The sequence below is a fragment of the Prionailurus bengalensis genome, chromosome X, assembly GCF_016509475.1.
Source record: "Prionailurus bengalensis isolate Pbe53 chromosome X, Fcat_Pben_1.1_paternal_pri, whole genome shotgun sequence".
NCBI classification, from domain to species: Eukaryota; Metazoa; Chordata; class Mammalia; order Carnivora; family Felidae; genus Prionailurus; species Prionailurus bengalensis.
In genome coordinates this window covers 82,704,332-82,718,595 of record NC_057361.1, presented here as the reverse complement: position 1 = coordinate 82,718,595, position 14,264 = coordinate 82,704,332, and the positions used below count along the sequence as shown (strand labels likewise).

The window sequence follows — 14,264 nt, the reverse complement described above, 5'->3', positions numbered from 1 at the left end:
TTGTATAAGCTTAAATGTGATAGATCTAAAAGCTCATCATATTCCTAGCAAATTCTAATCTCAGAATTTAATGCCCTCTAGTTTTGACAGATATGCTTCTTATATCCATTCCTTCCTTTCTGTGCTTGCTGCCCCTCCTGAGGCTTCAAGCCTCAATGACCGATTCCTGCAACTGATTCCTAATTCATATGCCCATTGTGAGCCACTTCTTTTCCCTTTTTGAATGCAAAATTCAATCCAAATGCCCTAGTGAAGACAATTATGATTTGGCCTCATGGCAACCTTTCAATTATTGTCTTTCATATACTTGCCTCTCCCCAAGTACATTTATTCCAGTTTTTTTTTTACCTGAATTATATACACCTTTTAAATCTTAGTTCAGAACCTGTTCTCTAGAAAGCTTTTCCAAAAGTCCTCATTAGGAACACACTGTACCTTGTGTTTTATATCACTTCTGACATTTCATATGGGGGTCATAGTTTTTTCTATACACTTGCTATACACTTACTAAAATTACTAAATTGTAAATTCCTTGAGATTGGGAATTATTTACTTGCTGTGTCACTTCCAACATGTGGATAGTTATGTACATATAATAGAAAAATTCAAGATAAACTTCAAGTTTTAGCTCCACCAAATAACAGATGTGACAAGTAATTTTGATTGTACTAAATCCCTATTTTCTAATCTTCAGAATATGTGAAATGCCACTTACCTCGCAGATTTGTTTTAAGGACTATAGGAGTAAGCTGTTGTTTTATTTGACACATAGAAGGCCTTCAATAGATGCTCATTCTTTTTTCTTATCTCTTTCCAGAATCTACCATAGTACTTTGAAAGTAACTTCAATAAATATCACAAAGCTAGGGGCGCCTGGGTAGCTCAGTCGGTTAAGCAGCCGACTTCAGCTCAGGTCATGATTTCACAGTTTGTGAGTTCGAGCCCCGTGTCGGGCACTGTGCTGACAGCTCAGAGCCTGGAGCCTGCTTCAGATTCTGTGTCTCCCTTTCTCTCTGACCCTCCCCTGCTCACACTAGGTGTCTCTCTCTCTCAAAAATAAACAATCCAAAAATTATTTTAAATAAATAAATAAATAAATAAATAAATATCACAAAGTTAAATGATGCCTAAAGGCACTGATGACCTGAACAAGGGTAGTGTTACGGGAAATGAAAAGGAAGAGATGGATATGAAATAATGTTATAAGCTAAAATTGATATGAAATAGTGTTTTTCTGGGGAGAAGAAAGGCTGATATTTTAAGCCTGGAATATTGTGCCATTTAATAAAGAAAAACAGACCAAGAACTTGTTTGAAGAAATGAGTCAAAGGCAGTACATCTAGGCAATACCATTCTAAAGAAAAAGGTAAAGGGGTGCCAGTAACTTCATGGGCTTCATGGAAATGATGTGGGGCACCAGTAATGAAAGTCTAGGTTAAAATACTCAGACTTGGTATTTCCAAATTTGAGTGTCAGTTTCCAACACTGAGTACTGAGACTTGGGGAAATCTGGAATTAAGTAATTCCAGATTTAATTCCATATTTAGGAGAGAAAGGAGTGTTAAATTTTAGGAATTATTGAACCTCTAAATTAGTAGTTTCCTTTTGTCTTCTTAAAAGATACATTCTCTCCATAAGTTATATTGCTGACAAATGAAATATTTACTAGTGAAAAATTTTTAAGGGAAATTTGAAATCTTACCAGCATACTCAGATTGCATATAATCGTTAATTCTGAAACAAGGGAAGTCCTGAAATGCATTTTAACCTCTTTATCTTGCTGAGTTTAGAGTCAGAGTTAGATAAATCATATATATTCTAAAGCAACCTAAAAAATTAAATTCAGATGGGATGCTATCTATATATTACAGGGATAAATATTTAACTGTCAATCAAGGCATTTCTGACATGTTCCTAATTACAGTTATTCTTTATTTTTTAAAGTATAATTAACATACAGTGTTATATTAGTTGTAGATGTACTATATAATGATATAACAATTCTTTATGTTTCTCAGTGCTCATCAAAATAAGTGTACTCTTCATGCTTTTTATCTATTTCACTCCTTCCCCCACCCACCTTTCCTCTGGAAACCACCAGTTTTTGAGCTGTATTTAAGAGTCTGTTTTTTGGTTTGTATCTTTTTTACTTTGTTCATTTGTTTTGTTTCTTAAATTCTATGTATGAGTGAAATGGTATGGTATTTGTCTGTCTCTGACTGACTTATTTAACTTAGCATTCTACTTTCTAGATCCATCCATGTTGTTGCAGATGGCAAGATTTCATTCTTTTTTATGACTGAGTAATATTCCACATCTGAGTAAGATATCACATCTTTTTTATCCACTCATCTATGGATGGACACTTGGGTTGCTTCTATATTTGACTGTTGCAAATAATGCTGCAGTAAACATAGGGGTGCATGTATCTTTTCAAATTAGTGTGTTTGTTTTCTTTGGGTAAATACCCAGTGGTGGAATTAGTAGATCATATGGTAATTGTATGTTTAATTTTTGAGGAAGCTCCATACTGTTTTCCACAGTGACTGCACCAATGTTGCATTCCCACTGATAGCATATGAGGGTTCCTTTTTCTCCGCATCCTCACCAACGCTTGTGATTTTTTTGTGTTTTTTATTTTAGCCATTATGACAGGTATAATGACACTCATTGTGGTTTTAATTTCCATTGCCCTAATGATTAGTGATGTTAATTACAGTTATTCTTATCTTGGACAGTTTTTTAAATAAGCCTTTTTAGTGCATACAGTGATACTGAAAATTAAGCTTAGTTGAAGATATCCAAAATAACTTCTAAAATAAGTATATTTAAAAGATTTTTTAAGTTTATTTATTTTGAAAAAGAGAAAGAGAGAGAATGGGTGAAGGCTAGACAGAGAGGGAGAGAGAATCCCAAGCTGGCTCCATGCTGTCAGCACAGAGCCCGAGGTGGGGCCAATCCCATGAACCACAAGATCATGACCTAAGCTGAAATCAAGAGCCATATGCTTAACTGACTGAAATAGAAAGGCTTACATGTATTTTGCAAAAATTAAAACAAGATAATTGAAAAGAATAAAATGTTAAATTTTCTCCCTTTGTTCCTTTTCTAACCCCATTTCCCAAAATTAACAACTTTTAAATTTAATTTATAACTTCTCATATTTTTTCTATGTGGTGTATATTTAATTTTTGTTAGTGTTGGGAATTTGATATATTTATTGTTCTACAATTTTTATCTATTTAATGTATTATTGGCATTTCTCCATAAATATGTGGTATCAGCTTATTCATTTAAATACCAAATAGCAAGTAAAATTTGATGTTTTGTGATTTATACCCTATAGATAAGCTAATAAACTTTGTCAGAATACATTGCAGCTGTTAAGAACTTTTGATAGAAGTGTGAACCTCAAGTGTAAATGCAGAAAGTTTCAATATGTGTTATTAATACAGTGAGAAACACTATAGTGTAATTTCTAGATGTTATTATATGTACATTATTTTATAGCTTTGAGGGGCTTGTGTGAGACATGTTTGGCCAGATGAACATGCTAGTTAAAAAAAAAAAAAACAATGGAGGATGTTTGCCTACCATCAGCAAAGTTTGTGGTTCCAAATGGTTTTTAGGTAACATTGGAGCCATAGCTCTAGACAGGTGATAGCCTTAAAACAATGCTTTTCTAATAATTATCTGCTGTAAAACAAAATTCCAAGGCTATTTTTTTTAATCCTGCCTTTCATTATTGGTGCCCTAGATCATTCTACGAATTTCATGAAGTTACTGATACCCACATAAATATAACTTTCCTTTTGGAATGGTATTGCTTAGACTTATCATACTAAATAAGTAACTCTTGCTGTATCAGACATTGGAAGCATACTTAATATACACATTTTATTTAAATTGCATACTCGTTAAGCAAAAAGCTATTACTGTAGCCTCACAACTACTCAGATTTGAGGTGACATGTGAAATGAATGAAAATGATAACTTTAAGTATTAATTAATGTGTCTCACTTCCCTTTATTTTATTCATAGATATGACTTGGAATGAACAGGAAAAGACTGAACTTTATACAGATAACTTTTGTAATATATGTGGAGTGGTGCTACAGTTTGAATCACAAAGGATTTCACATTATGAGGTAGGTTAAAAATAATGGGAATAGAATCTAATGTAGGCTTTTAAATGTGGCAGATAAACTTCATATTTTATCGTTTTTGGCTCTTATGAAAATCCTGTGAAGTAGGTGGAATTATTTCCCTTTGATGGATGATGAGACTGGCTCAGAGAGGGACAGTAACTTACTAGCTTAAGTTTGGGGAATTTGAGTTTAAAATCTTTTTGATTACGAGCTTCTTTTCTTTTCTTCACACCATTCTGCCTCCCTTTGTATTCATCAAACCACTGTCTCTTCAAGTCCTTGTAGTAAATATAAGGGAGGCATTTTAAAGCTTGAGTAGGTAACTATTAATGTTTATCAAGGCATATTATAAAACTCCAGAGTCTTTGTGTACAGTAAATGAAGGCTATAAAAACAAAATTAACCTGTCTTGCATTTGACTTAGCCAACAGTTTTTTTTTAATGTTTGTTTTTATTTATTTGAGAGAGATAGAGAGCCCATGCACACACGCATGCACACAAGCACAGAAGGGGCAGAGAGAGAGGGAGAGAGAGAACCCCAAACACGCTCTGTGCTGTCAGCGCAGAGCCCAACATAGGGCTCAGTCTCAAAGTATGAGATTATGAACTGAGCCAAAATCAAGAGTCAGATGCTTAACCGACTAAGCTGCTCAGTTTCCTCTTAACCAACATGTTTTTAAGCACAGGACCATAAAATTCTAAAACTAGAAGAGGGAATATTTAATGTTCTTACTCCTTTGGTTTACTGATTAGAAAACTGAGTACCAGAGGGATCATGATTTTTCATAGCATCATTGGCATGACTAAGCTTAACAATGATTCCTTCTTTCATGTCCAGTGTTCTTTTCTCTCATTTGGTGTTACCTCTCATTTCTATACAGTGAGCTATTGGATTTATTTCATATCTAAGGTCTGGGTTACTAAAAGTACTAGATAAATTTACTCTAAAAAATATAATGTCAGCTTTACTTTTTAAAACACATCTTGTCTTAGGGATGCCTGGTTGGCTCAGTCGGTTGAGCGTCTGACTTCGGCCTAGGTCATGATCTTGCTGTTTCCGAATTTGAGCCCTGCGTTGGGCTCTGTGCTGACAGCTCAGAGCCTGGAGCCTGTTTCAAATTCTGTGTCTCCCTCTCTCTCTCTGTCCTTCCCCCACTCACGCTCTGTCTCTCTCTTCCTCAAAAATAAAAATAAACATTAAAATTTTTTTTAAAAAAATGTCTCATTTTGTCCATTGCTAATATTATTGGTAGCTATATTTCCTTCTTACATTGACTGGGATTCAATTACTGTAATGACAGGGAAATTTTGTTAGATGTGGATTGAGAGGACATACATTCAAGCTTTAACTCCATCACTGCTGTGTAACCCTGGGCAAGTCATTTTACCTCTCTGAGCATGTTCCTTGAACATGCAAAATAGGGGTGGTAAAATCTCTCTTATTAAACATGTGAGAATTAAATGAAATCAAATATGTGAGAGTGCCTAGTACATCTTCAGACGCCAGAGTTCAAAGATTCAGAGTTAGTAAAGAGAGACACACAATCAAGGGGCTCTGATAACTGTGGTTAGAACCATTTGAATTTAAATGTGAAAAAAACATCTTTTTATGGGCTTACGAAGTACTATTCAGCGTAGAAAATGCACAAAATCATGAGAAAATCACATTCAGTTATAATTCTGTCACTTGTAGGTAACCATCACTTAACTTCTCTTTTGCTGATATGATTCCAGTATGCTTTCTGAACGTGCATACACACACACACACACACACACACACACACACATCTTAACAAAAGAGAATTGTATCTGTTGGTTTTTACTTGTTTTTTCATATAAGAGCATATTCTGGACAATCTGCCCTATCATTACATCCTTTTATTTTTTTCTGTAATATTTTCATGGTGATAAGGCATTATGTAATGTTGTGGCTTTTTTATTAACAAATATTTATTGAGAACTTCCAGTATTTCAGAGCTTGGATTGTTAGGGGGATTAAATTATAAATAATATACTTTCCTTATTTTCATAGACTCTACAAATAATGCAGTCAATAAAAATGCACTGTAAAAAATGTATTATACTAAAAAGCAAACATAGATAACTTTACACATTGTATGACTACAAAATGTTTGTTACTAGCCTATAATAAAAAGTTGGCACTTTATAAAATGAGATTGATATTTAAAACATTGCCAATTATAGTAATTTGAAAGTTTACACATTTTCAAAAAGACTTTTTTTAATAAAAACATTTTACAGAATTCTGAACCTTTGAAAAGCTATTCTACTCTGGAAAGTTTTGGGGAAAGCAAAGCTAAATTTCCTAAGAGCCAGGTTTGCTATTCACTATATTATGAAATAAGTACTTTTGAATGAATTGTTTTTCTTTAAAATTCCAAAATACATTTTTGAAACCCAATATAGTTTTAATAAGAATAGAAAATTGTCTACATATGTCTCTTAAAATTCCATTTATTATCAATTTTATTCTAGATTTTATAGGTTATGATTTTTTCTTTTTTTCAAGTTTTTGTTTAACATATAGTGTAGTATTAGTTTCAGGGATAGAATTTAGTGATTTAACATTTACATACAACATTTGGTGGTCCTCACAACAAGTGCACGCCTCAGTCCCCATCACCTATTTAACCCGTTCTCAACCCACCTCCCCTCTGGTAACCATTAATTTGATCTCTATAGTTAAGAGATATCTCTCTCTCTCTCTCTCTTTTTTCCTTTTGCTTGTTTGTTTTGTTTCTTAAATTCCATATATGAGTGAATTCATATGGTATTTGTCTTTCTCTGAATTACTTATTTCATTTAACATTATACTCTCCAGCTTCATCTATGTCATTTCAAATGGCAAGATTTCATTTTTTTAATGGCTGAGTAATATTCCATTGTATATATATACCACTTCTTTTTTATCCATTCATCAGTCAATGGATACTTGGGCTGTTTCCATAATTTAGCTGTTATAGATAATGCTGTTATAAACATCTGGGTGCAGGTATCCCTTTGAATTAGTATTTTTGTATTCTTTGGATAAATACCACTAGTGCAACTGTTGGACCACAGGGTACTTCTGTTTTTAACTTTTTGAGGAACTTCCATACTGTTTTCCATAGTGGCTGCACTAGTTTGCATTCCCACCAACAGTGCAAGAGGGTTCCCCTTTCTTCACATCCTCACCAACATCTATTGTTTCCTGTGTTGTTGATTTTAGCTATTCTGACAGGTATGAGGTGATATCTCATTGTAGTTATGATTTGTATTTCCCTGATGATGAGTGATATTGAGCATCTTTTCATGTGTTTGCTGGCCATCTGGATATCTTCTTTGGAAAAAGTTCTATTCATGTCCTCTGCCTATTTTTAAAGGAAAAGTTTTAATGTTTATTTTTGAGAGAGAGAGAGAGAGAGGGGGGGGGAGGGGCAAAGAAGGAGACACAGAATCCAAAGCAAGCTCCAGGGTCTGAGCTGTCAGCACAGAATCCAACATGGGGCTCAAACTCACAAACTGTGAGATCACGACCTGAGCCGAAGTCAGATGCTTAACCCACCAGGCCACCGAGGCACCCCTCCTCTGCCCATTTTTTAATTGAATTATTCATTTTGGGGTGTTGAATTTGATAAGTTCTTAATATATTTAGGTTACAAACCATTTATCAGATATTTTATTTGCAAATATCTTCTTCCATTCTGCAGGTTGCCTTTTAGTTTTGTTGATTGTTTCCTTTGCTGTGCAGAAGCTTTCTGTTTTGATGAATTTCCAATTGTTTATTTTTGCTCTTGTTTACCTTGCCTCAGGAGACATATCTAGAAAGAAGTAGCTACAGCCCATATCAAAGAGGTTACTGCCTATGTCCTCCTCTAGGATTTTTATGGTTTCAGGTCTCATATTTAGGTGTTTAATCCATTTTGAATTTATTTTTGTGTGTCATGTAAGAAAGTGGTCCAGTTTCATTTGCATATTGCTGTCCAGTTTTCCCAAAGGACTCCACCTAAAAAACTGCTGTAACTGATAAACAAATTCAGTAAAGTCACAGGATACATAATCAATATTCAGAAATCTGTTACTTTTTTAAATTTTTTAAGGTTTACTTATTTTTGAGAGAGAGAGTGTGTGTGGGGAGGTGCAGAGAGAGAGAGAGAGAGAGAGAGAGAGAGAGACAGAATCAGAAATAGGCTCCAGGCTCTGAGCTGTCAACACAGAGCCCAGTGCGGGGCTCAAACCCATGAACCATGAGATCATGACCTGAGCTGAAGTCAGATGCTTAACTGAGCCACCCAGGCGCCCCAAAATCTGTTACATTTCTATACACCAATAATGAAACAGCAGAAAGAGAAATTAAGGAATAAATTCATTTATAATTACACAAAAACCAGTAAGATACCTAGGAATTAATCTAACCAAAATGGGTAAAGACTTGTACTTTGAAAACTATAAAACACTGCTGAAATGAAGAGGACACAAAGAAATGGAAAGACATTCCATGTTCATGGATTGGAAGAACAAATATTGTTAAATGTCTATACTCCCCAAATCCATCTACACATTTAATGCAATCCTTATCAAAATACCAAAAACATTTTTCACAGAACTAGAACAAACAGTCCTAAAATTTATATGGAACCACAACATACCTGGAGTAGTGAAAGCAATCTTGAAAAAGAAAAGCAAAGCTGGAGGTATCATCACTATTCCGGACTTCAAGTTATGTTACAAAGCTTTAGTGATCAAAACAGTATGGTACTGGGGCGCCTGGGTGGCTCAGTCGGTTAAGTCTCCGACTCTTGGTTTTGGCTCAGGTCATGATCTCACAGTTCATGAGTTTGAGCCCCACGTCAGGTTCTGCGCTGACAGCTGTAGAGCCTGCTTGGGATTCTCCATCTCCCTCTCTCTTTGCCCCTCCCCTGCTCTCTATCTCTCTCTCAAAATAAATAAATAAACATTAAAAAAGAACAGTATGGTACTGGCACAAAAATGGACACATAGATCAATGGAACAGAATAGAAAACCCAGAAATAAATCTACAATTATATGGCCAATTAACCTTTGACAAAGAAGTTTTGAATTTTAATGATGTTGCAGTTATTAATATTTCCCTTTTTGTATATACTTATTTGTTTAAGCAACCATTTCTTGCACTTTTGTCATATAGATACTTCCCTCTATTTTCTTCTAATACCTTTAAAAGTTTTATTTAATATGTTAAAGTGTTAATCCATCTAGGATTGATTTTTGCATGTGGAGGAGGGTGTTGATGACATTTTTTCCATACAGAAAGCCAGGTGTCTCAGCACTGTTGATTTCACAGTCCATTCTTGCCCCATTGATTTGTAGTGACACTTCTTTCATATTCTAAATTTCATATATATGTTTGTTTTGTGGCTATTATTCTGTGTTATTGTATTGCTTTGTTTGCCTTTCTGTACAAGAGTTTTGCCTCATTGCTATAGCTTTAAAATAAAGATGTAGTCAGGAAAATTTATATGAAAAAAATCATAAAGGTAAAAGACAAATCACATATTGAGTGGTATTTATAGCCCATGTAGGTAACAAAAGATTAGTGTCTAGAATATATAAAGGACTATGTATCAGTTAGAACAAGAAACAACCCAGTAGAAAAATGGGAAAGTAATATGAACAGGCTATAGAAGAGATACTCAGCTTCACTAGTGATCATACAGGAAATGTAAGTTAAAGTGATGAGCTGTGTTATCAAAATCATCATGTCAAAAATTAAAATCTAATAGCACATAACACTTCAGGAGAATATACAAAGACAGAAACCTTTAAATTCACTGCATTTGGAGTTGTGGGCTGCTGCAACATCTTTGGGGGCAAATTTTATAATACATATTATAGTTGAAAATCCTCAAATCTTTTAAGTCAAGAGAATTCTACTTCTAGGTATCTACTTTAAAGAAAGCCTTTGACATATATATTAAGAGACGTGTTTACATGTATTCAATGGAGAAATGCTTGTAATAGCCAAATAAACAAATATAACTGCCTTCAATATATGACTAAATGGGTAACATATAGAGTAGAATATTATGCAGCATGTAGCAGAAATGAATGAGAAGTATCTGTACCAATATGGGTAAATCTTAAAAATATAATAGAGAGTTATAAAAAGCAAGTTGAAAAGGATATGAATATAATGGTTCTATTTTCATAAAAATTTTAAATGATGATAGTATATAATACCATTTATGGGTACATGCATATGTGGTAAAAGAGGAAAAGCATGAAATAAAATGATATAGATCAACTCTAAGACAGTGGTTACTAATGGGGAGAGAGTGAAGGAGGAAGAGATTGTGGGCATGAGGAAGTAGAACTACATATGTGGTGGGTATGGGCTTCAGCTATATTATTTCCTGTGCTTTTCTATAAGATGGATATATTTCATAATTTAAAATTCTGTAGATAGTGATTGTCTCACAGCATGTGCTCAGGAATATTAGTTTCCCTTCTACCACAACACCAATACTTTTGTTATTCTTATATATTTTGTTACACATTTTTAGAGATTTTTCTAATCTCTAATATGCTTAATTAACCTTGAAGGGTTAAAATCTTCACATAAAAGAATTTGAGAGGTATCCAGTGCAAAGCTGATATGACAGTTCCATGACATCATCAGGGACCTAGGTATTTTCTGTCTTTTTGTTTTGATGAGCTAGCTTTTGTCCTCAAGATCCCCCATAGTCCCAGATGACTGTTCGAACTCTGACCTTTCCATCTTAATTCCAGAAACAGGAGGGAAGAAGGCTGGAAGAGGGGCTCATCTCCCAGCCTGTTAAGGAGGTTTCTCAGAAGTTCCACCGAACAGTTCAGATTATATCTTTTTGGCCAGAATCTAGTCATATGGTTACATTTTGCTGAAAGGGAAGCTGAAACATGCAGTCTTTTATCTGGGTATGTTGCCCAATATGTGTAAGTAAGCAGAAGAAATTTGATACTGAGAAGCAACCAGGAGCCTGTTAAAAACAAGAACATAAAGTTATTGACCTCTAAATTATAGTATTATTTTCATTTTAACTGAGATTTAGAGATTTGAAAAAGCATGTGAAGCTCTTTCATAAACTTGGTACACACCACATACATTACAACTCACAAATGCCATCCTGAAATTCAGAGAGGTATAAATTTGGGGTGCCTCTGTCATTGAATGTACAAAGCCATATTATATCTTTTTTCAGAGTGAGAAACATGCTCAAAATGTTAGGTTTTATTCTCAAATTCATGGGGAACAAAACGAAGTGCCTGGTAAGAAAATGAAGATGGATGTTAAGAAATTTAAGGTAAGTGGCCTATATTGATGTCATAATTCTAAACTTTGAGTTATCAAATCATTCTAACAAGATTGTGCTTATTTCAACATTGTGCTTATTTCAGGTGCATAGGAGTAATGTAGTGGACAGAAACAAATTTTGTGATCTCTGCAACATGATATTTAGCTCTCCAGTTGTTGCTCAGTCTCACTATGTGGGAAAAGTCCATGCTAAAAAACTGAAGCAATTAATGGAGGAGCATGATCAGGTATCTCCATCAAGATTTCAGCCAGAGTTGGGTAAGGTTATATTCACCTCTTTAGCTTCCATACAGGGTCTCCCTGTCATTTTTTTTCCAACCTGCTACCCATTTTTTAATTAGAGAGACTTTCACTCTGGAGCAATAACTGGATTCTTGTTCTTCTGGCCAGTAATCTCTTTCTGTGTCTTTGTCATTTAATATGGAGATGGTAATTGCTAGATGAATTTTAATAAATGTTATGACCTTTCCTTTTCAGTTTATTAAATACAAATGAAAACAAGTTATTTGCTATGCTGCTATAAAGAAACAATAAAAAGCAGCCTGAGCTGTCCAGGTTCTAATCAAATCACAAAATCTTAGCTCCTTCTTACTTCTTCCCCTTGCCACCTATCACAGTTTTTTTCTTTAGTACTTTCTAAAGCATTCTCTCACATGTTCAGACCAGTGTCTTCATCATAATATAGTTATGGTGTAGCATTTTCTGACTATAACTATAAGCAAAAGAAATACATATGTTATGGACTCTCCTTCAACCTTGATAGTTCACTGCTTTTTTCCTCTGAATATAAAGAAAAAGTACCACCAACATTATCAATCAGTAATGAGCACTTATTTTATGCTAGATCCCAAAGATACAGAGAACTATAAAACATTGCCTCTTTCCTCCTTCCAGTGATGTTGAGTCACCAGTGCATGAGAAATCTATCACAAAGATCTCACTTCTGGCCTAAAGTGGAAGAGTATACCCTGGAAAAATCAAACTTGTGTTTTGAACAAAAAATGAGAACAAAAAATGAGATGATTAATCCTCTGCAATAAATAAGTTACCACATTCACACTAGCTTCAACACTTTAGGAATAAGGCATGCATAGCATGGAAAATTTAACAACGTTAATTTCCAACTCATATTGTAGGCCTCATACAGCATTAAAACATACTTTTATCTTAACAAATTAAATCAGAATTATTTTTAAACTTATTCTAGTCTCTCTAATTTTTGTATATTTGTTTTTCTTCCTGTCGGTCCAAAGAGGGTTGGAATCAGTATGTCCTACAATAGAAAGTATCGTGTAAAGTCTTATTTTCAGTCCCCACAATTCATCAAATTGAGCTCAGAGAGGTTATGAAATATAAGAGCTCTGAAATAACTGTAATTGTGGAAACATTATTGTATAGCCTTAAATAACTGCATAAATTTTATTTTGATACAAACACCACAAATCTGGACTGAATAGGCTTACTGTGCTACTCAGGAAAGGCACCAACTTAGAAGTTGGCACCCTCTGTTTTACCCTCACTAATTTCAAGAATCATCCTAAACTCTCATGCTTTCGTTTATTTTTCAAATTAATGTAATAAGCTAAAAGCTAATGCTGAATATTCTTCCTTCCTGTACCTTTGTTGGAGAAACTTGGTGCCAGACTTGCATCCAAATTTTTGTTTTCACAGAAGGAAATTCTTTTTAACCTGAGTACCTTTATCCAACAGCCCTGTGAGGAAAAAGTCCAAAGATAGCAAGTTTTCAAAGAATTCTGAATTTCCCTAATACTTTATAATGAATGCAGATCTGATAGCTGAATACATGTTGATCACTTCTCATTACAACTATTTCAGCAGGTGTGCCTATTACTACTTCTGCAGAATCAACTTTTCTGAAGCCTCTTGCTGTCAAGCTTCCTCCAGGTGGGATTAAAGACAAGACTATGCCTTCCTCTTCCAGCAGTGCTTTGGATTTGAATAATCCAAACAAGTATTGCAAGCTCTGTCCTGCTTCCTTTAATAGTCCATTAATGGCCCAACAACATTATGTTGGGAAAAAAACACAAAAGAAATGAAGCTAGGAAGAAGTTTGTAGACAAGATAAGAGAGAAACCTCTTCCAGCAAAATCAGATGCAAATGGTAAACAGTAAAAATATACCAAAACTCTTTCATAGAAAATTTATATTTTATGAAACATATTGTCTTAATGTATATATTATTTTACTCATATTGAGTAGTAGGTTGATAGTACTCATGGGATTATAGAATCTTAGATGAGTAAGGACTTCAGGGTCCATCTGTTGGTTTCTAGAAAATGAGACTCAGAGAAGTTTAGATGACCTTCATTAATTATAGAATCGAGTACAGGTATTCCCATGGTCTCATGTTATGTCGTAGGTACATAAGGAAGTATTTTTAATTAGTGACGCTGTAGTTATATTATTTAGTCACTAAGTATGGTTTAAGTGTCTCTAAGGTACTAGGCTACTTATTCTTGGGAATACAAATGAGGGTATACCATTTTCCCTGAAGGAGCAAGTGTGTAAACTAGTTACGTTAATGATACTTCATTGTAAGAGGCTACAGGCATGAATTTTTGTGTACATATTTTTGGTAACCAGGGGAGTAAAACATCATGGTTCAGAAAATGTTCGTAGAGGAAGTGTATGATTTAGATTTGTAGAAGTGGGAAGGAGAGAGTATTAACAAAGGAACTAGAAAGAGTGGCAAGAATTCAGGCACAATAAAGATTCTGATCCTGACTGAAGGAATCCACTTGCTCTTCTAACCATATTTTTTTTCG

General features: G+C 34.4%; 1 protein-coding gene across 2 annotated transcripts in view; it reads left to right on the top strand.

The window, feature by feature from the left end:
- The window catches only part of ZMAT1 (zinc finger matrin-type 1), a 38,415-nt gene that overhangs the window by 12,469 nt on the left and 11,682 nt on the right, over positions 1-14,264 (top strand). Inside the window, exons 2-4 of one of the 2 annotated variants that reach the window (XM_043570920.1) lie at positions 4,042-4,148; positions 11,366-11,467; positions 11,562-11,736. In XM_043570920.1, the coding sequence (XP_043426855.1) occupies positions 4,042-4,148; positions 11,366-11,467; positions 11,562-11,736 (384 nt within the window). Of the gene's footprint in view, positions 1-4,041; positions 4,149-11,365; positions 11,468-11,561; positions 11,737-13,401; positions 13,601-14,264 lie in introns of those variants that run through there. The other variant, XM_043570918.1, reaches the window with a different exon arrangement.